At 39.8% G+C, this 22,195-nt stretch overlaps 2 protein-coding genes across 6 annotated transcripts in view; both read left to right on the top strand.

Moving 5' to 3' along the window:
* Nucleotides 1–10,186, top strand: part of aplp2 (amyloid beta precursor like protein 2) — a 43,212-nt gene extending 33,026 nt beyond the window's left edge. Inside the window, exons 11-18 of one of the 4 annotated variants that reach the window (XM_088427121.1) lie at nucleotides 29–157; nucleotides 2,173–2,272; nucleotides 3,459–3,638; nucleotides 4,142–4,177; nucleotides 5,404–5,486; nucleotides 6,881–6,958; nucleotides 7,477–7,632; nucleotides 8,532–10,186. In XM_088427121.1, coding sequence (XP_088283247.1) covers nucleotides 29–157; nucleotides 2,173–2,272; nucleotides 3,459–3,638; nucleotides 4,142–4,177; nucleotides 5,404–5,486; nucleotides 6,881–6,958; nucleotides 7,477–7,632; nucleotides 8,532–8,633 — 864 coding nt within the window. In that variant the 3' untranslated portion in view covers nucleotides 8,634–10,186. The remainder of the gene's footprint in view (nucleotides 1–28; nucleotides 158–2,172; nucleotides 2,273–3,458; nucleotides 3,639–4,141; nucleotides 4,178–5,403; nucleotides 5,487–6,880; nucleotides 6,959–7,476; nucleotides 7,633–8,531) is intronic. The other 3 variants (XM_088427123.1, XM_088427122.1, XM_088427124.1) reach the window with 3 other exon arrangements.
* A 650-nt stretch (nucleotides 10,187–10,836) lies between these two features.
* st14a (ST14 transmembrane serine protease matriptase a) lies at nucleotides 10,837–22,031 on the top strand. Of its 2 annotated transcripts, none has more exons than XM_088428357.1 (19): nucleotides 10,837–10,905; nucleotides 14,263–14,422; nucleotides 15,276–15,406; nucleotides 15,475–15,545; nucleotides 15,929–16,095; nucleotides 16,176–16,211; nucleotides 16,310–16,544; nucleotides 16,680–16,822; nucleotides 16,907–17,010; nucleotides 17,388–17,500; nucleotides 17,578–17,714; nucleotides 17,778–17,882; nucleotides 17,965–18,072; nucleotides 19,073–19,189; nucleotides 19,792–19,929; nucleotides 20,014–20,197; nucleotides 20,279–20,550; nucleotides 20,673–20,809; nucleotides 21,145–22,031. In XM_088428357.1, the coding sequence occupies exons 2-19, from the start codon at nucleotides 14,392–14,394 to the stop codon at nucleotides 21,301–21,303; spliced, it is 2,388 nt and encodes a 795-aa protein (XP_088284483.1). In that variant the 5' UTR covers nucleotides 10,837–10,905; nucleotides 14,263–14,391; the 3' UTR covers nucleotides 21,304–22,031. The 2 variants fall into 2 exon arrangements, with proteins under 2 accessions (XP_088284483.1, XP_088284482.1); XM_088428356.1 differs by lacking the exon at nucleotides 10,837–10,905 and adding an exon at nucleotides 11,337–11,638.
* The last annotated feature ends 164 nt before the right edge of the window (nucleotides 22,032–22,195 follow it).

Here is a 22,195-nt window from a genome sequence, read left to right as displayed (position 1 = left end):
AACAATGTCATTAGTTTATCGCCCGCAGCCTCACCGCATCCTGCAGGCACTGCGCCGCTACGTGCGCGCCGAGAATAAGGACCGCCAGCACACCATCCGCCACTACCAGCACGTCCTGGCTGTGGACCCAGAGAAGGCAGCTCAGATGAAGCCACAGGTGGTTAACATGTTGTTTAAGATCAAGATTGCAAGGCTATTTGAACTTGAAATTAGATTAACATAATGGATGGATGGAGGGAGAGTGCCAGCTATGAAGCATGGATGCATAGATAGAGAGAGAGAGAGAGAGACAGAGAGACAGAGAGACAGAGAGAGAGAGAGAGAGAGAGAGATAGATAGATAGATAGATAGATAGATAGATAGATAGATAGATAGATAGATAGATAGATAGATAGATAGATAGATAGATAGATAGATAGATAGATAGATAGAGTCAACTAGAATTAGCTAGCTAGCAATTATATAGAATTAGCTAGTGAGCTTGCTAGCAAGATAGATAGATGGACAGACAGACAGACACACATACACACACATACAGCATATATATATATATATATATATATATATATATATATATATATATATATATATATATTAAGAGCACAGCTCATTTTAATTTGGGCTATGTGCTTTGATTTTTGTCCGATGTAGAAAAAGAATGCCTGGGCTGGGTAAAGATTGGTGAATACTTTATTACATGAGTAGCAGTTCAAGTGGAGACACGCAGACAAAAGTGTCTGGAAAAAAACAACCAATACCTTGTAGCTGCTGACTCACTCATGACTTTTCACATTATTGTGAAATACAAACAACGTTGCCAGCGTACCCAACCCCAAAAGTATTTGATGTTAAAAATGAATGATGGCCATAATATACATTAAATACTGTACACAAAGTACTCATTTCTAGGTTCAATAAAAATGTCAATGTTGTTTCCCGAGAAAGGCCGCTCGATTTGCTGGTCTACCCAGAAGTGACATTCATATTTTGGATTTGTATCTAATTTGTTGCCACAAATTAGCAATAGCCCTGTAATAATCCTTTCCTCTATGTGTACACTCAATTAATCCGCTCCTAAATTAATCCCAGCAACCCACTGAGACCGTTTCAATACTCGGAGTAACTTTCGAGAGAGTACGTTGAGGTGATGGGCGAACCGTGCGTCATGGGCTGAGGAGTGAAGAGGCTTGTGGAGGATCAGGCTGAGACTTGCTGGCCTTGTGTAACTGTGTGTGAGTGAGTGTGTTAATCTTGTCCTTGTTGTGTTAGCATGTGGGTCGGCGTGACTCCAAATTCCGATTCCATCGTGTACATTTTTGTTTTGAAAGTGTGCTTTGCTATAAATAGATGTGCTGCGTTTTGACAGACCATAATCATTAGGTGCACATTTATGATACTTTTTCAATGTCTAATCCTCTTACGTGAGGTTAAAACTTAAAAGCTTACTCTTGCCTTGCAGATGTAATAAATTCAAGATTAACACCTTAAATTATTCTTCTTTGAGATCCTAATCCTGGTTTGTAATGCGATGGTTAGGCTTTTAAGCGAGGGTTAGGGTTTCAAGTTAGGGTTTTGGATTTCAAAATGAAGTTTTCACAGATTAGATCACATTATGCAGTCAAAACAGATAGTTAAATGTAAAATAAAAAGAATAGTTAAAGACACAGTTACATCTTTAGAGCAAGATTTATGGTTTTAAGGGTATCAGATCTGGGGCTTAAAAAGCGTTACTCTTTCTAAATGTGGTTTCAGATGTGAGGTAGTGTTTTAAGTTCCAATTTAAAACATGAACTGGAATTGATGTAGGGTTTTAAGACACAAGAGTTTAAAAGAGTCTGTCAAGACGGGGTTCGGGTTTCACATCTTAGCTTTTCAAATGAACCCATTCACTGCCATTGACTATTATAGACGTCCCAAGATTTGTTTTTGGGTTCTGAACCTGGACCAGGGTTTCAAGGCAGCTTTGGGGTTTCAAACTTGATTGAGGGTTTTAAATGAGGTTACTTTTAAAGCTGCCTGTGTGCGAGTGGGCGTGACACTTATTAAATCTGACAGGCTAAAGGATGTTGTGGAGTGATTCAGATGTGTTACTAATTTGCATATTAGACTCACTGTCACAAAATGTGCGTGTTGTGTCATACTTGACTTGCTGTCTCTTTATTTATTTGTCAGGTGATGACTCACCTGCATGTGATTGAGGAGAGGATGAACCAGAGTTTGTCCCTGCTTTACAAGGTCCCCTACGTGGCCGAGGAGATCCAGGATGAAATTGGTGAGGAATAATTATGTGACCTTATAATGAATATAGGAGAGGAAAAAAAATATATAACTGTGACAATATTTGTAATATCTGTCTACATGTGTTTCTACACCATTTGTGTTCAAAAACCTAGTCTTAGAGTCTTCTAAAACCATCAATGCTAACTGTTAGCATATCAATGGCCTTACCATCATATGAATTACGTTATAACAAGAATTATCCAGAATATCGATTTAATAATGAGGTAGCCGAGGTTAACGGATAAATATGTTGTTGTTTCTCAGCGCGACGTCAAATTGAGCACGGATGTGTCGATGAAAGTCATAGCATGTCGGCGTCAAGATGAAAGCTGAGCGAGCGCGCTGACAGAACTGGGTCACGTTTGAACCGATTCCTGCTGGGAGACTCCCTCGGAAAAAATAACACCAATTGCTATTTGCTAGTTAGCGGAGAATGGGGAGCAGCAGATCTTTGAGTCCAGGGAATGTTTTGCTTACACTAATGATAATGAAATTTAAGGATCTTCAAACATAAAATGGAAGCGGAACATTTAATTGTGGCTTCATGGAATACTAATTCATGGCCTCTAAATACTGAATTCATTAACTACTAATTTGTATTTTATGCTACAAAATAGCTACAGTTTTGCGTATAAAATGCTAATTCATAAAGTCACGATTTACCAAATTACTAATAGGACAAATACTAATTTGCATAAAATAGCTGCAACCTGCTTATAAAATGCTAATTTGTGATCACAAATGACAACATTTTGGCCGCAAAATAGCTAAAATTTCGGACATGAAATACTAATTCATATACCAAATTCACTAAATGCTCGTTTGTAGTCACAGTTTACTAGATTACTAATACGCTAAACACTAATATGCACGAAATAGCTACAACTTCTGTCCAAAATGGTCATTTGTGATTACAATTGACTAAATTATGAACACAAAATTACTACATTTTGCGCGGGAAATAGAAACTTGTGAGCACAAAATAATTATAATGTGCATAAAACAGTCATCTGTGAGAACAAAGTACACAAAAACATTGTGGCCACGAAACAAATGCACAAATTGCCACAAGAAATTAGGAGCTAAATTTAGCTAAATCTTGCACGTGAAATTGTGAATACAAACGAGATGACATGCACAAAATGATTTTTTTTTGCGTGTGTGTGTGTGTGTGTCAGACGAGCTGCTCCAGGAGCAGAAAGCCGACATGGACCAGTTCCTGTCGTCCATCTCCGAGTCCCAACCCGACGTCACCGTGTCTTCATCAGAGGAGAGCGTGGAGGTTCCAGTCGTGTCGGAGGGGAAACCCTACCGACCCATCCAGGTCACGTCTTTGGGGTCCCACTCGGAGCCAGAAGGTAAACATGTTTTTTCATGCCATTAAACTCCAAGTTCATGCGGGAAGAAAGTCGCATTTCAAACGATGAAAATTTCATTCATTTGGTTTTCACTATGACTCTAGAACCGTGTTTCTTTAACCCCTGAGTTTCAGTCAGCCAGTCTGAACTCCAACAAGGTTAAGAACTACTGCTCTAGAAACATAATGACGTATTATGATTTTACATCTTTTTCCCTGTAATATTCAAATATTCTTTTTCTCCCCCCTGCCGAACACTGTCATACTTTTTTCTCATCTCATTTAACTCATTCACTGCCTGCACCTTTAAAATGGGATCTTTTGTTTATATAACTGTGAACGGCAGCGAAACGGTCAGCCCTAATGGATCTTCAATGTCTGCAGTATAGTCGTCATTGGCAGTCAATGAGTTTTGAAATACCTTTATCTTGCCTTTTCTTTGCTCACTCAACTTTTCTCTTTTTCCTCTTTGTTCCTTATTTTTCATCCCTTTTTAACAACAAGGTGATTTATCTGACCCTCCGCGAGCCTTCAAGAAAGGTTGGTGCCTATTCTGGTTTCTGGTCTCCCTCCTTAATTCCACATTATCCTGCAGAATTTTCCTCATCCTTGCCTTCATGCCGCAGTCTGGAAAAAGTTCTTCTGTTTTCCAGTGTCAATAATATCAATTTCAAAATTCCGAAAGGAAAAGGCATTTTTCAAGTGTTATAAATCTTGTCCTGTGGTACTAGTTGGAATGACAAGTGCTCAAATGCTAACATGCTAACATGTTTTGCCACGTCTGTCCAAACTCCTCAGCGCGTCCAGATTCAGTCGCACAAAGCCATGCACTGTAGATTTTGGACTATAAACCACTATTTGCTCATATTGCAATATCCAATTTTTTTTTTTTACTGCCTACCAGAGAGCAAGCTCTTGGTAACCAAAGGTAGATGGAAAAAAAATATTATCCAAGTACCACATTTTGACTTTAAACTTCTATTTTACGCAGCAAAAGGGGTCATTCTCCAATAGTAAATGCATTCAGCCATGTTACTGTTGTGTTGGTGCAGTAGTCTAACAATCCAAGTGTGTAGTTGTTATGTTGAAAATTTGTTGGTTCTGCTCTTATTTCTAAATGTGCAGGCATGCTCAGTCAATCTTGAAAGCATGATGTTGCTGTTTGGAAAAACAAAAAGATTTGAATAAAAACACAAATTTTAAAACCTTCCATGTACCATCTTTCCGTGTAAATATTTTACACAGAAAGATGGCGGCTTATAGTGCAATGTGGCCAATACAGTACATGACAGAAATCAATTTTCTACTAAATTTTTGTTGGTGTGGTTTATACTCCGGTTCGCCTAATAGTCCGAAAAATATGGTAATTAAAATGCATTAGCAGTGTGGCTGTTTATCTAATCAGTCAGATTATAAAATTTATCTCATGATGACATCAGCATTTTTTTTTTGTCCTGTGGCAAAACTGTTAAATGAGCAAAACACGTTCTTAGCAATCTACACACGTTGATAGATTTTAATATTTGATCTGAGTATAATGTATTTTATTTGATTTATTTCATTGTTTGTTGACTGTACACACTATTGTTAAGCTTTAGTGCTAAACTTCTTAACACTACTAGCATTGTGCTCCACCCTAGAAAGACTTTTATTGTCATCGTCCTCCGTGCGCAGTGGAGACAAGTCAAGCATGCGCGTGATGATTTTTTTTTTGTGTGTGTGTGTGTGTGTGTGTCTGCGCTGAGTCGTCCGTTTCACCCTCGCAGGTTCCGCCATGTCCGGCCTGGACGGTCTGATTGGTGCCGAGGAAAGGATCATCAACAGCAAAACCAAGATGGGACCCAATGTGGTAAGAAGGACGCTCTTCTTTTGTTTCATTTTTATTTGAGTCGCCGCACAAATACACGGGCCAGTTTTTGAAGACAACACACACACACACACACACACAGCTTCCACACAACAATCCAAAGTCAACTGTGTTGCCATGGTTACCGCAAACTGGCAGCGTGCTATTTGTGTGGCCTGCCGACAATCTACTCCAGCCTTTTGTTAGCGCATGCGACCTGTCTCCAAGTGCTTGGCTGCAGCATGTGTGTGTGTTTGCATGTTGCATGCTAACAAGCCTCCAAAATGGCGGTTCTCAAACCAAGGTTCGCAAAATAATTTTACATAAATTGTCATTTGTCATACATACCGATTAAAAGGACAAAAGACATCATTACAGGAATAAAGTCCTACTTTTTGAGAGTGGGATACATAGATTGGAAAATAATCAAATACGTGTTGTGTATGTCCATGTAAGTTTTTTTGTTTTTCCTTTAAACTACTATGAAAGATGGAAGAAAGTGGTTGAAAAAGAGAAAAAATATATATTTGTATGAATGCAGGGGTCAACCGTATTCCATAATATTACAAAATACTCATTTATGGCCACAAAAATGGAATAATGTGCACGGCATGCTAATTTGCAGTCCCAAACAACTAAATTGTTGCTGCAGAAAAGCTAACTTGCATTAGCTGCTAACCTGATGACTTTTTTTTCCCTCAAAAATTTGGGGGTAAAATGTTAATTCAGTTTAATTCAAAGAGGAAGTTTAAGCTTTCTCTGATTGAGAAGTCTCTGATTGGTTGTTTTTCCTCATGTGCGGTGGCTTCTTAAATGTAACTGGGGCAACAAATGTTGGGAAAATTACAAACTTCCACTTAAACATATTCACTACAAGTTAAAAGCAATGTTTACCTTTATAGCCATCAATGGCGGTGAATAATTGACTTCCAGGCCAAGTTAAAATGGATCTTTGACGTCTATAGCCGTCAATGGTAGTGAATGAGTTCGGGAATTGTTCTTGGAATGAAATCTCACCTGGAACCAAAAAATTTGTGAACCCAATGTGCGTCTGTGGCATGCGTGCTTGTGTGGCTACATTTGTGTGCTAAAGACGAAGAACATCAATATCCTGGCACCGACAGCGCCTCCTCTGAAGGTTTGAGCGCGATGTCGTGAAAAAATGTTGTGTGTGCGCCCGGGAGAGTTTTCATGCTCTCTCTCTCTCTTTCTCTCTCTCTCACACACACACTCAAACACTCTTCTCCTTTCCAGCTTTCTCAAGACAGCATCATCACCCACGCACTGATAATCCCTCCGCTTTACTGCGACACGCTGTCCACCTGTCTCACTCACAAGCATACACACACACACTCACAAGCGCGCAGTAACCCGGGCTGCCCTGTCTGTGTTGACAGGTGATTGATGAGTCTCTGGATGTTAAAGAAGTTGTTTACAGTGCAGAGAGAATCCGCGTTATGCATGATGATGAGCTGGTGAGTATGGTAGCGCCCCCCGCAGGCCGCGCCAGAGGGTGCAGCTCATGACGTACGGATGTGCAGCGGATCCTCCAAAGATAAATTAAAAGCGTCTCGGATTTTGCCCGAACAAAATGGCCGACTTCCTGCTAAGTTTCAGACTTCGTCCGACTCAGATGTACTTTTTATTAAATGGAATCAAATCTGGGAAATTTAACTAGTAGAAATATAACATCCTGTGTACATTTTCAGGCACATAATAAAAAGCCCAGAATTTAAATTGCGAGTACATCTTGCGAGGTTATGCATGTGTGCATGCGTGTTATGTGAATGTAATGCACACCTGACTGGTTGGGTCATGTGACGCCACATATGACGATGTCATATGTGCCAGATGGCGACTTGAACGGGAGACTTGTACTTGTGTGATTGCACCCGAATGATCTAAGACGCACACACATACACAATTAAGTCCAAACACACAATTTTTGCATCAAATAACATGATTTCAACCCCCCGCCCCCGCTTCCCACCAGGAGACCTACAGGCCCCTGGGGGAGGACTTCAGTTTTAGCAGCAGCGTTCTGATCGGCCTGCTGGTGATCGCGGTCGCCATAGCGATGGTGATTGTAATCAGCCTGGTCTTGCTGCGCAAGAGGCAGTATGGCACCATCAGCCACGGCATCGTGGAGGTACGTGACCAAAAAAAAAAAGCCTAACACTTTTAAAAATAGTTGCAAAAATACAATATTTTATACTATAATATTTTAATATTATAGCATACAATATACAAATATAAATAAGCATTTAGGATTGATTGTCTAGACTCTTACTTAGAATTACGTATGAATTATTTAATCATTATTTTTCTCATGCAATTAATACTTTGTGTTTTTAAAGGTATTAATTGGACATGAAAAAAATGTAATCCCCCTAATATGAGATGCACATTTTTTACCCAAAAATTGTAACTTAAAGATTTCGATTTTTTTTTTTATTATTATTATTTGACATCATTCTCGGAAAATTGATCCGTCAGCCACATAAGCCGAGTTTTGACTTCTTTTTCTATCGGCCGTATTCTTACTTATAATAATTACCGTATCGTGTGGATGTCAGTTGGCTGTTAACAGCCAGTGCCTGTTGCAGCTGACATCAGCTCATGTTTTCAATTAAAAGAAGCAAGCAGACTGAACCGCCGTCCGAGTCCATCGGGTATTTATGGCAAAATGAACTTGAGCTGAGAAAATAAAAGAAATAGCAGATCATTTCTGCACAAGTTATAAATGTTAAGTTTTATGTTAAAGCAGACTTTAAATTAATATTCATCATTTTTGTCTGAATATTTTCCACTGGATGTTTTTTAATAAATCAGACGCCTCAATACACGTTTGTTGGGTATATTTCTTGCATTTAAATCAGTTATAATCATCTAGAAGAAAACAGAGATTTTTTTTTTTTTTTTACTTACTTCCTTATTAGAGGAACTAAACTTTAGATAAAGGGTGTCCTAACCCGGTATTGACATTAGATAGCAGTCCCATATCAGCAAAAGAAAAAGAAAGAGTGTGCATTGTGCTATTGGCGGCAGGTGGACCCCATGTTGACACCGGAGGAGCGCCACTTAAACAAGATGCAGAACCACGGCTACGAGAACCCCACTTACAAATACCTGGAGCAGATGCAGATCTGAGCCTGCGGGGGGCGCTGCTGCCGCCGAGCCTCCTGGCACATACTACTGACCAATAATTCCATAATAAGATGATGACCATAACAATGCTGTCGCTCCGCTCATTTGAATACGTTCAAAACAGATCTCCTATTTGCTACTATTGTACCTTGAAGACCTTTTTCTTTTCTTTTTTTCATTGTTGAATATGAGGATTTCTTTCGCCATTTCCATACGCTTGGATCAAAGACGATTTCTGACAATTAAAAAAAAATGTAGACGTGATTCCAACGCCGTTTTTGACGCCTCTGTTTATTTTTTCTTCTTGATAGGTTGCTTGTAAATGAAGATTACTTGTGCCGATTAATGTATTGTGTAAAAGTGGATAAGGGGGAAAACATATTTACAGATATAATATTATATGATAAGTATTTAGCCAAAGTCACTCGGGATAGCCCACAATACAAACTATTAAAAAAATGGGTGGATGGATTATTAAATAGAAACGTATATTTACAGCTCTGGAAAGAAAAACTTTCTTCATGGGCTGACCATTTTTTGTCATTTTTACGTTAAGTGCTGAAAAAAAAAAGAATACTGGTTGAAATCTGTTTAGTTCCAGTATACACCTAAAGGGGGCAGCATCACTGCACGCAGCACTTTCTTAGTTGAGGTGGCGGTGCATCTGCATCATAAGTGAACGTTATCTGTGGAGGGGTCTCAATTTTTTGCTCTACAAGGGAGACAAATTGGGGAATCCCTCACAGAACATAAAACGTAAAAATGACAACATTTCTTTTTTTTTCTTTTATGCATATAATTTTAATTTTAGCCATCAGCAGAGCTTTTTAGCTTCTCCGATTGAATGTAAGATGGAATGTTCCATTTCAGATTGTGACGTGATGATTATGGGGTCTCATCAGACCCTAAATTGAGATGAATTTTGGGCCACATCTCACTTGCAGTCATTTAGCTTTTTGCATGGGGATTTTTGCTTTTTAATCCAAAAATGTACAAGTGATTCCTCTCCACTAAAACACAGCATGGACAAACAGTGTACATAAACAGATTTACTACAACAGATACGAATCAGATAAACGACAAACCAATAATCAAAGCTAAAATGTCTCCGAAGCTCCAAATCATTTTTTTCATAACTAAATAAAACCTTTTCCCTCTTCTGTCTTTGTATAGTTGCTGTTACAATCATGGCTTTTTTTTTCTTTCCAGAGGACTTTTTCTGTGCTGGTGTGCATTGTTCTGATACATAAGATGTTCTATATATAAATATATACATATATCTATTTTTAATTTCTTTTTCTATTTGTTTGTTCCTCTTCTTGTGACAGTACTGTAGCTCTGTTCGTCTCACTATGCACCCCGGTGGGGAGGAAAAAAAAAACTGCTTCAGTCTTGTAACTTTAACTGCCTGTTTGACTGTGTGGCAAGACAACACACACACGGCTACTATATGCTGTATTTGATTTGTATTGTTATGATTAGTCATCAGAGTGGTGTTAACAAGCAGTTTTCTGGTTAAGGGGACAACACACGTGTCAATAAAAGTTACAACTTCCCATGTGTTGTTTTTTTTTTCTGCAAACTGACAATGGTGGAATGCTGGCTTTAAATAACGACAAAAATAATAACGTTTTGTCACAGGCTATCACATGAAAGTGACACCATAGTGTTTACTTGGGTCACGTGATTTTTTTTTTGCAAGCTGCGCAGTAATTGGTTGTCACAAACTGTGATGTCATTTTCAGTCGACAGCAAGGGGCAAAATGGCTACCACTGAGAAGGGCAAAAACGGGTGGAGTTTCCTGCTTAATTAATATTCCACAAACACAATGATAATCATATTGCCATGTTTGGGCTAACGGGGCTTCATAGAACATATTATTGTACTTGGTGAAATAATGTCAAATTTCAACATAACAATCACTTAAGAGGAGTGAGTCATCCCTTGGCTAAAATGAGAATGCACCAAAAATGGTCAAAATACTGCACAAGGGTTGTGATTAGAATATCTCAGTATTATTTCTTTGTTACATAAGCATCTGATTAGATTACAAGGCATTTTCATAAAATCTTGAAAACATTAAGAGTTTTTGTATGACGTAAATTACTAAATAAGTGAGTGATGGACTATTCGATTCCAGTATTTGAACTGTGAGGCAGACGGATTAAACACTAGTCCATCATGTCGCCGGGAATTGCTCAGCATTCCCGCTTGGAAATCTGGGAATTCCATCCAAGACCAAACTGAAACCTGACATGTCACCGCTCGAAGCAGGTGAGTCAGCACAGGTGATTCACCTTTACGTTTTGGATTAAATCACACAACCGATACCAAAATAGATCGCACGAAAAAGCTGAATCTATATTTGGCTCATGTCAGCAATGAGTCTTGTTTCTCTTAGTTAATTCGAAAAAACATTTAAACGCGCTAAATCCGCGAGAAAAAGTAGTCCCGACGCGTTTTTGAAATTTCACATGACAAAACGTCCACATTTCAAAATGTAGCACCTTCTGTGCTCGTTTACAATAAACGCTGGTTGTCATTGTGAATTATTTTGTGTTTTTAAGAGTTGATTTGTCTTTTAAAGTTTGAAAAGGTGTTGTTCCGTCAAAGGATGTCCCAACAGGTGCGCGGCCACGCCCACAGAAACCTGAACATACCGGAAGACTTTTCTCTTTCCTTTCTGCTCTTTCGCTTCATTTCATTCCTTGGGGAGACACCACAAGTGCCGTGACATCTCGCGACTTATAATAAAATTACGTTTCAAAGAATATTACATTGACAAAGGGATTTTTTTAGGACGTTCATAAAGTTAAGGAGTCTGTTGAGTACTCCAGGAACCCTCGGAGATTGGAAAACTATACGAGAAAGACGAGTAGGAAGAGAAGGGCTAGCAACAACAACAGCGGCGAAGGCGAATCAGGTGTTTGGATTTTTCAGTTGTTTTTTTTTGGCTCGCAAATTGATGGACTACATGGATAGCGGTCTGAGGTACATTCCTACCCAGGTAAGACGTGTGGTATACTACTAGTTAGATTCCTCGTGGCCAATTGATTGAAAGCTGACATTGAACTCACCTCTCCCTTGACGTCACGAAGGAGCAAGAAAACCTCCGTTCTGGGTCACTCATGATATTACTTATGAATAAAAGAAAATATGTTCGTTTACAACCAATCAATCAATAAGATAACCAAAACAATAATCAGATCTACAAATATTTGACAATCCCAGCCAATCAAGAGTCTGTGCCTGTCTGACAATAATAAACGAGTGTTAGAACCGTAATGTGTAAATACACAGACAGTTTTTGAGCACTCTTACTATTGTACCATAAAATATTTGCCAGGTTTCCACAAATTTTCATTCAATTTAAACCGTAAATCCGCAAATCCATTTTTTGTTCAAATTTAAGACCTTGTGCACAGGTTTTATTTTGGTGTCTTTGGTCACTTTAGGAAAAACAATCACATTTCAGTTTCAAAAACATGAACGTCAAAGTGAATTTGTGGAACGTTAGGTAAATGCTCCTGTTTACTGGAAAGCTCAATTATTGCTCAAAGGCTTCAGCAACATGTGACATTGGGGATTTCCATTATACAGTGCAGAAAAATACTAACATATTAAACACCTGCTTTCTTTTATTAGTCTGTTTTTCCTTTTCTTTTTAACACTTCAATTCAACCAAAACTCAAATTTGACCCACAACCTGAAGTAAAACAGGCTGGTGAACTAAAGTGGTGAAGTTCCAGAGGTTCAGATCTGATCCTAAATTCCTCCTGGTCGTCCACCCTGTCGAAACTTGTTCCATGATACACATAGTACACTAGAATCTCCAAAGTTAAGCAAAAAAAAATCCTTTAAGAAAGAATGTAAAGAATCCCTTTTAGCCTAGCGATTTACTTTACAGTAATTAGTACTGTAAGTAATTGATTACATAATAATTTATAGCTCTCGTTATTGTTGTTCCATTTTCCATTCTGTTTGTTGGCGAGTGCGGCATATTATTAAACTGGCATCAGTGCAGAATTCTAGTTGTTTTGCTTAAAAAAATGTCAAAAATGTATAAAAAATCAAATTATAATAATCTGATGATGATATAACAGCACCGTTGCGCCTTTTAAGACACACTGCAGAACATGGTATAAAGGTCAATTTATATCAGTACTTCATTTTTTTTTTAAACGTAAAAGTAATCTTTCCATTTTTAGACCTTTTTTGAACAAACACAAACACGACAATACTCACAGGAGAATAGAATGTCTTTATTGTCTTTGTACACAGGTCTATAACAAAATTGGGAGCGCTGCGTCAATTGGTGCATATTTAATAATATGAACAATAAATAGAATAAATAACATATGAATAGATATTAAATAGAATATGAATAATAGCTTCAACAGGTGTGCAATTGTTATTTTCAGTGCGTCTTTTTTCGGTGTTATTCCTAGCACTAATAGCCTGTCTCTGAGTCTGTTTTCCGGCTTTTTTGAGACCTGTAACGTCAACCTGAAGGCAATAGTTCGAAGGTATGATGACCAGGATGACAACCTTCTTTGCTCTGCTCAGATAGAGAGCTGGAAATGTCATCCAGCGAGGACAAAGACCTTCTGTTCCTTATATATATATAAGCTAATATATTTATGTGTCTTATCAAGTCACTATCAGTACTGTAGTAGCAGAGAGAGAATAATTTTATGTTTGTGGGTCATTCAAAGAATGATTTGCTCAGTTCCTTCTTCCAGCTGGCCTTGTGGCACAACTGGGTCATGTTATAGTGTTATGGTACTCTTCAGCTGCATGGGTGACTTGTTCCCAGCAGGTTTGACAAGATTTTACCAGGTGAAACCTCCCCCGCTCCGCCTCTTCCTTCATGCCGCATCTCAGCCACAAGCAACGTGACTCACGCATTAAGTGTCCTTTTGATTCCATGACCATACATTGAAACTGTTGTCTGTCGGTTGAATTGGGCACTAGTAAAGCATGATTGTTTCCGACTGATGTTATTTTGTCTTTTTGTAGAGCTTAGGTGTTTAAGTCACGACAGACAGGAACATTCTTTGCATACGCAAGCAGAGACTTGCTGTCATTTATGTTCAGTTGATTACCTAACATGGCTTGGAAGTGGAGATTCAATAGCTCAGATTCTATAGCTCTGTAGTTCTGAAATGGGAGTATATAAGTTTTTGAGAGTGTTTCTGCGGGTATCAGCTTTATTTTCTGTGTATCAGCTTTTTTTTTCCCATTTTCTTTTCAAGTTAAGAGCAAATTAATTGGAACATGAAGCAAGCATGAAGTGTAAACAGATGCTCATTGTCATTAGTAAGACCTTTTTTTTCCCAACAGATGATCTTGTGGAATTGCTGAATAAAATATGCGCTACCCTAGTTCCAAAATTTAAGTTTTTGTTTTTTTAATTCAAAACTGCATTAATGTAGGTGTACCTGATTAAAAGAAACAATCACAAATTGGTACAGCGTAGAAAAAAGTATATAAAAAGCACATATATATATATATATATATCTGCAATTGGCTGCTGACCCTTAAATATATGTATATGGATACTTTCCAGACAAAATGGATGGAATCGCATCCTTTGAACGTCCTGATAATTTTAATACGCGTGTCTTCCAGGACAAAGAATGGGACACAACCGTTCAGTTCCTGCCGGCGTCGGACAACCAGAAGCTGGAGAAGAAGAAAGGTCCGGGGAAGGTGGGAGCCGTGATTGCAGTGCTGGTTTTAGCTGCCGTCATAGCGCTGATGGCCGGCCTGCTCGTCTGGCACTTCCACTGTAAGCGTACCCCTCGTCGCTTCATTCCGCTTGTCACATTTCAGCAGTTTTCGAGGAACTGCTCACAAATATTTATTGTTTATGTATGTGTGCTCGTTAAATGGCGTAGGTCAGTTTGCGACAAATTTCTGAAGATGCAGTTTGGGGGTTGGAGGCCCTCGCGAACAATGTCTGCCATCTAGCTGTGAAAACTGTTATTACAACTTAAAACTTTTTTTCTTTTCAAAGTTAATTACATTTTTATGTAATTGGAAATATTGTGGTAGTAAGTAGTTGTACTCCCTTAACTAATACCTTCTCAAAGATGCATTTTTACATCTTTACAGAGTCCAGACATCCTATCCCATATACGTATTTACAGTATTTATGTATATATTCATATATATTTACTTAGTTACTTAATCAATATGCAAAAATGGAAGTCGAAGAGAATAAACATAATATCTTTGTGGCTTTGAGTCGTCTATTTTCTTAGTCTTGGAGCGTCTGTAGATGCTCGGCAGTGTTTGGGAAAGTAATGTTAAAAGCGAAAGAAAAAAAAAGAATAAACAGTAATAAAAATAAACATCACAGAGAAAGTTCCTGGCGTTCTTTTCCCTCGGCCCCGGGGGTCTCCCACTGAGTTGCTTTTGATGAAGTGGCAGAAAGTTGCGCTCTTCGTCGTCTTTATGTATTCTTGATGTTCTTTTGTGAAGCTGGCGTCAGCCCCGACGCGAAGCGATCCGGAGGGCTTTCAAGATATTTCAAAAACAAGACGAAATATGAAACATCAAAGGGTTGCAATTTTTTTCAGAAAACGGAATATGTTGACATTTTAGCATTTAAATGAACTTCCGTCCATTTATCCTCTCAGTCCGTAAAGACGTACGCGTCAAGAAGATGTACAGCGGCTCCATGCGCATCACCAACCAGGTGTTCGAGGACGCCTACGAGAACACCAACAGCTCCGAGTTCCAGGCGCTGGCCAAGCAGGTCAAGACGCAGGTACGACCTACAACTGTGACGTTTCTGTGTTTGTCTCCTCCTAAATACTCGTCTTTTGTCTTTTTCAGCTTAAAACTCTCTACAGCAAGAGCCCGCAGCTGGCCAAATACTACGTGGGCTCCACGGTCCAGGCCTTCAGGTACGAAGTGTTGCAATGAACCAAAACATGACAAGTTACAAGCAGGAGAGCTTCTGAACAAAACATGGGCAATACAGAAGAAATCCCTCGCTACTTTACGCCTCTCCTTTAGTGCTCTTAATGCGTTTTTTTTTCCTCATGAAAAAAGGGGTACTCCTACAACACACGGGCACCAATAAGGAGTGGATTTCAACTTCTATTTTTCTAAATAAGATATCTGGCCATTGTAATAAAATATATATATATATATATATATATATATATATATATATATATATATATACCCAAATATTTCAAAAAGGGTATTTTCAAGCTGTACTTTTAATATTGACGTCAACGCAGCGCCTATGTTTTTCTTCACTTTTTTCTTGTTTTTGTGGCAGTGAGGGTAGTGTCATCGCCTACTACATCTCGGAATTCAGCGTTCCCAGCGGCCAGGAGGCAGCGGTGGACAGTGCCATGTCCACCATGGACAAACTGGTGGACAAAGAGCAGCGCAGCATCTATAGGCCAGGCAACTCTCTGCTCCTGGAGGACGTTGTATCTTCAAGTATGATGAGACCAAAAAAAAAGAAGCTTACACTTGGGTATTTTGACGGGGAGACTAACTGTCATTGTTTCATTTTACAGAACTTGATTCACGATTGTTTTCCACGGATTTCCGCAGTAAGTGACCTTTTTGATATGTATGTCATCAGAGGCAGAGCTACTTTTTTTTTTTTTTTAATTGATTTTGTTTCTTTTATTTCTGTCTGACATGTCAGTATTTCAGCGATATTCCGTACACACGAGGCCCAATCACGCGGTGCAGATCCAGTCCCCCGGTTTTCCCGACAGCTCGTACACCCCGAACACTTACATCCAGTGGCAGGTGCGGGCAGACCCCAACAACGTCATCAAGCTGAAATTCGACACCATGAACCTGGAGGAGAACTGCAACAATGACTTTGTCAAGATCTACGACTCCCTGGTGGCCATGGAGGCCAACGTCTTGCAGGAGTGAGTCATTCATGCAGCGCTTGAAAAAGGCAAAGTGGCGTGTGAGGGACCCCTGCTGGTCATGTGTCAATACTACACCTGCACAAGATTAGCCAATTTTAGACATGTTCAAAAACGTCAAATTATTTTCTGTAGGATGTGCGGCCACTACTCGCCCAGCGAGCCTCTGACCTTTCTGTCATCTGGCAATGTGATGCTGATCACCATGGCAACCAACCAGGAGAAAAACTACCCAGGTTTCGGGGCACAATTGTCGCAGGTGCAACGCGGCAGCAAAGGTACAGAGCCACACACAGATACAAGCACATGTGAGAGGATTCGCAGAGGTTCTAAGGTTGTTGTTTTGTTTTGTTTTTAAACAGGTACGACGTGCGGTGGCCAACTGACAGGGGACAGAGGCGGTTTTACTTCCCCCAACTTCCCAAATTACTACCCGCCTCGGACCTCCTGCCAGTGGAACATCCAGGTGAGAAGCGGACCTGAAATTTGCCAGCCACTTGCCTAGCTAAACAATTACATTACTGCACTCAATTGAGATATAATCACAATAATAAGTCTGTGTTAGCATTCCCGCATGCATCTGTTCATAGCCCTCCCCCCACATGTATGTCTCCACACAGCTCTGTCACTCACAGCCACAAGTGCACCTTGTAAAAGTTGTGAAAAGTTGTTGTTGACCGAGCATTAACAGGCTGTGTTTCTGCTTCAGACTCCACATTAGGACTGAACGTGGATGTTATTGCGAAACACTTAAGCCGCAAAAATTGAAGAGCAAAGCAAACGCTGTAATGCTGTATGTAAAAAAAAAAAAAAAAAAAACAACAACCCCTGTCCATCTCTTAGGTCCCAGAGGGAAAATCAGTGAAGGTGACATTCAAAAAGTTCTACATGGCCGAACCGGGCCAGGAGGGAAGCAAGGTCTGCCGCAAGGACTATGTGGAGATCAACGGCAAAAAGTGAGACCCGGTACTTGTAAAGGAAAAAGTACCTCATTCGATCCCGTCTAATGTTTGCCGCGTTTTATTTTTTCGAGGTTTTGTGGTGATCATCCCGACAACTCACTCACAAGGACCAGCCGCTCCAACAAAATGACCGTCGTGTTTTTCTCCGACGAATCCTACACGGACATGGGCTTCAACGCCACATACGAGGCGGTCGACGTCGCCGACCGTAAGCGCCAAACGTTTCGCGTCGTACTTAGCGCAAACTAACGAAAAACGATTCGAATATTAGCTTGCCCCCAGAAGTTCCAGTGCAAGAGTCAGCGCTGCATCAAAATGGAGCTCAAGTGCGACGGCTGGAACGACTGCGGCGACATGAGCGACGAGCTCGACTGCAGTACGTCGTTTTGCCCTCCGCCCGCGCTCGCCGTCAGCGTATTTGCGTGTCAAGATCATCTCACGCAAATTTCCTATTCCAGAGTGCACCTCCAGTCATATCGCCTGTGACAACGGGCTGTGCAAGCCCAAGTTCTGGGAGTGCGACGGCGTGGACGACTGCGGCGACAGAACCGACGAGAAGAACTGCGGTACGACCAGAAACGACGCAAATTAGAGTCCGCAAACCAAAAACTTATCCTAAATACTTTGTGATAAAAATCCTAGATTACTAGCTTATTTAACCTATGGGGGAAGTATGTTAGCTGTATTGCATTACAGGAACAAAATTGTACTTTCTTGAAGAAAAAAAGGTGCGTCTTTTAATGTAACCCTATTATTTTTTTGTTTGTTTGTTTTTTTTTCAAAATATGACTTTCCTCTCTTGTTCAACATTGACTTTATTTTACTGTTATATGAACATTTTTTGAAAAATTCTGAAAGTTTTTTAGTATATTTATATAGGGCTGGGCAATTAATCGAATTAATTTGATTAATTTGCTTTTGTAGAAATGGGCCATTTGAAAACTAGCTAAATTGTGAAATTGAGGTTTTTTTGTGTCTACTATAGTTTTGAATTTCTTGATTGTTGTACTTTAGCACAAGCAACAAACAGCTACTTTTTGCACAGCATATGAATAGGTTTGTTTATAGGTTTCTTTAGATACATTTTTGTTGGGTTATTTTGATTATAAGCAATTAAAATTGTAATCATCCAGACTGACCAAAAAAATAACAATAAAAATTTGGAGACATATAGTCTGAAAATTTTGCATTTAAAACCTTTTTTTCCATAAATTCTTGAGGTTTTTTTTTGGGGGGGGGGTTAATTATTTTGATTACAATTGATTAAAATCTTAATCATCCATACTGACTGAAAAAAAAAGTTTTTATTTTGGAGCCATATCATCCAGCCCTACTTTATTGATATGAACTAAGTTATTAATAATATTGCCAATTTATCGTATTCTAATTATTATTTTTTTTTCATTACAATGGCATTCATTGGAGTAAACTCAAAATTACTTAGACAATTAATCAAATATATTAACATGTCAGTCATGTTTAATTGATTACGAGGGGTTCCCCATAATAGAAATGTGCTCCCTTTTAAGTGGTCCCAAACCCCAAAACTTATTTTTATCTTGACAGGCACCTGTCCCAGCGGACAGCTCACCTGCAAGAATGGCAAATGCGTCTCCGAGAAGAGTCGCTGCGATGGGAGAAACGACTGCGACGATGGTTCTGACGAGCTCGACTGCGGACGAGGTGAACTTCTCAACCTAACTTGCTTTTGCCTCGCATAAATGGGCACGACAAGACAAAGAATGCGGTAACGTCAGGTGGCGCATCCAATAGGAAAAAGGCTGGCAGAGTGATGACAATAATACATAAGCCAATGGGGCAAATACTTTTGAATTTTGTAGTAGTAGTATGTAGTTTGTATTGTCAAATATGTTCAAAAGTACTTCCTAATATGGCTGAATGTACTTGCAAACTAAATATGAAAAATACAGAATTCGTTCCCGCAATGCCATATTTTAACGAGAATATCACATAGCATTATGCAGAACGAATGCTATGTCTTAGTATTTAGCTCAAAAGTATGTTTGAATATATTTGCAAGTACATTTGAACATATTTGCATGTACGTTCACATGCGTTAGGCTAAATGCTAAAAACACAGCATTTGATCTCATAATGCCATAGAGTGTTGATGACCAGAAATCGTAGAATTGTGGAGGAAAAAAAACTTTGTTTTTCAAATGTATATGTAGCCTAAATGCTAAAACACACACACAATGGATGCTATTGTAACTCGTTTGTTATTTTTCACTATTAAGGTTTATTTGTAATGTATGTGTGTGTAGGTTCTGGTCCCGAGTCTGGTTCTGTGCTGTGCACTGACCTCACATTCAGATGCAAGAACAACAAATGCATCAGCAAAGTTAACCCCGAATGTGACGGCGACCAAGACTGCGAGGACGGTTCGGACGAGGACAACTGCGGTATGCGCTGTGTGTGTGTGTGTGTGTATTTGAGGACGATGTGGAAGTACGTTTTGGTCTGATGAGTCCGCGTCACCTGGGCAGAATGCGGTCGCAGCAAGTTCAAGACGTCACGTATCGTGGGCGGTCAGGACGCCGTGGCGGGCGAGTTCCCTTGGCAAATCAGCCTCCACGTCAAGCGTTACGGACACGTGTGCGGCGCCACCCTGATCAGTCCCCGCTGGCTGGTCACCGCCGCTCACTGTGTGCAGGACGACGGCAGGACCAGGTAGACTTCACTTTTGCTCTTAAAAATATCCACTTATCTGCTCTCATCTCATAAAAAAAACGTCAATCTTCATCCAAACAGATTTTCCCAACCGGGCACTTGGGAGGCGTATATGGGCCTCCACTCGCAACGCAACATCAGCAAAACGGTGGCCAAGAGGAACATAAAAAGGGTCATCCCACACCCCAACTACAACGACTTCACTTTTGACAACGACATCGCCCTGATGGAGCTGGACTCACCCGTCACGTACAGCGACTACATTCAGCCTGCCTGCCTGCCCGCCGCGCAGCACGACTTTCCTGTTGGGAACACTGTCACCATCACCGGCTGGGGCGCCACCAGGGAGGGAGGTGAGGGTTTTTTTTTCTTTTAAATGACAACATTTTCTCCGAAAATCCTTGAACTTCCATTAAGTTTCGTGTGCGTGTGTGTTTATATGTATATATTGTACTGTATATTGTGTTTCGTTTAGGATTCGCAGCGACGGTTTTGCAGAAAGCGCAAGTGCGTTCCATCAACCACACGGTGTGTAACTCTCTGATGGGCGGTCAGCTGACTAGCAGAATGATGTGCGCCGGCGTTCTGAGCGGAGGAGTCGACGCTTGTCAGGTAACTTCCTGGTTATTATATCTAATGGTATTTTTATTCTTTTGTAACGGACGGAAGAAATTAGCAATGAATGGCCTTTTCTTACGTTTTGTTTTGTTTTTTTGGTGGGGCTTTGAAAGACGTTATTTCATATGCTGTAATGTATAAATGGGTTGAAAAGAAAACAGAAAATAAAATGAAAATCGGCAAAAAAAATGCCTGGTTATTGCTAGTTTTAAACAAGCTAAAATTGGCCCTTGAATTGGGACAGGCCCCAATTCTAACTTTGTGATTCCTTTTTCAGTGATGATCCAAATAAAGAAATTGTACTGACTGTGTGCGTTGCTTTTCGTCAGGGGGACTCTGGCGGGCCGCTCTCCATCATGTCAGGCAGCCGCATGTTCCTGGGCGGCGTGGTCAGCTGGGGCGACGGTTGCGCCCGCCGGAACAAACCGGGCATCTACACCACGGTCACCAAATTCCGCGGCTGGATCAAAGAGAAGACTGGTGTGTAGAAGCAAAAAGGCCACAAGGGGGCCATGGACATGAAAATGGACTGAGACACACAAAGACTGCAGTGTGGATTATTGACTTCCCAGAAGATGACATCACACGCGACGCTTCAAGAGCAAGAGCAGCATTGTTCTGTGTCCACTGTGATTTTTATTATAGTCGGCTTGCAAAATTGTAAATATGTTTTATTTCCCATGTTTCTTTTTTTTTAATGTTTAACATGCTTGGGTTGAGAACACACACACAGATTTTAAATATATTGTTGAACCCTTATGCTTCCCTGCAGTTCACTTTTTTTGTGGTTGTAATTCCTCACAAATGTCAACAACTGTAAAACCAATCCATCCTACCTCCTTATATAATACTGTGTATCCCAGAATAACATACTTACTCTTTGACTCCATTATTCATGTGTTTTCCTTTGATTGGAGAAAAAAAGTGAAACCAAAGTTAGTTAACAGTCTAAAAGCAGCCAAAAAGTGAGTACATTTTTATCTGGACACGCTTAAGTAGGAATTTTTAATCAGCAGAGGTCCCTAAATGCATCATTGCTTTCAGATGCTTTCTGTGATGTACAGTGTATTATTTTGCCAGCTATATCAACAGTACATAAAATGTTTTGTATGAGTTTTAGTTTTCCAGTTCAGTTCCGTAGTAATACGAACACGACCGTTTTACTACGTTTAATGTTTTTACAGCAGATGTTTTAAATAAAATATTTCTTATATAAGTCCTCTTTGTATTTCTGTTTGGGTACTAATTTCTTCCTCTGAGTGATGAGGGGAGGAAACAGCGGTATACAAACGTTATCACAAGTTTAAAAAAAAACAAAAAAAAAACACGTATTCGTATGAAAGACATCGAGGTCATAAATACTTTTTACATCCTAGTTCC

This window comes from Hippichthys cyanospilos, chromosome 11 (assembly GCF_059441005.1).
Source record: "Hippichthys cyanospilos isolate Australia breed blue-spotted pipefish chromosome 11, RoL_Hcya_1.0, whole genome shotgun sequence".
Taxonomy (NCBI): Eukaryota; Metazoa; Chordata; class Actinopteri; order Syngnathiformes; family Syngnathidae; genus Hippichthys; species Hippichthys cyanospilos.
Note: the sequence above shows the minus strand (reverse complement) of the source record. Positions and strands in the feature narration are given on the sequence as shown.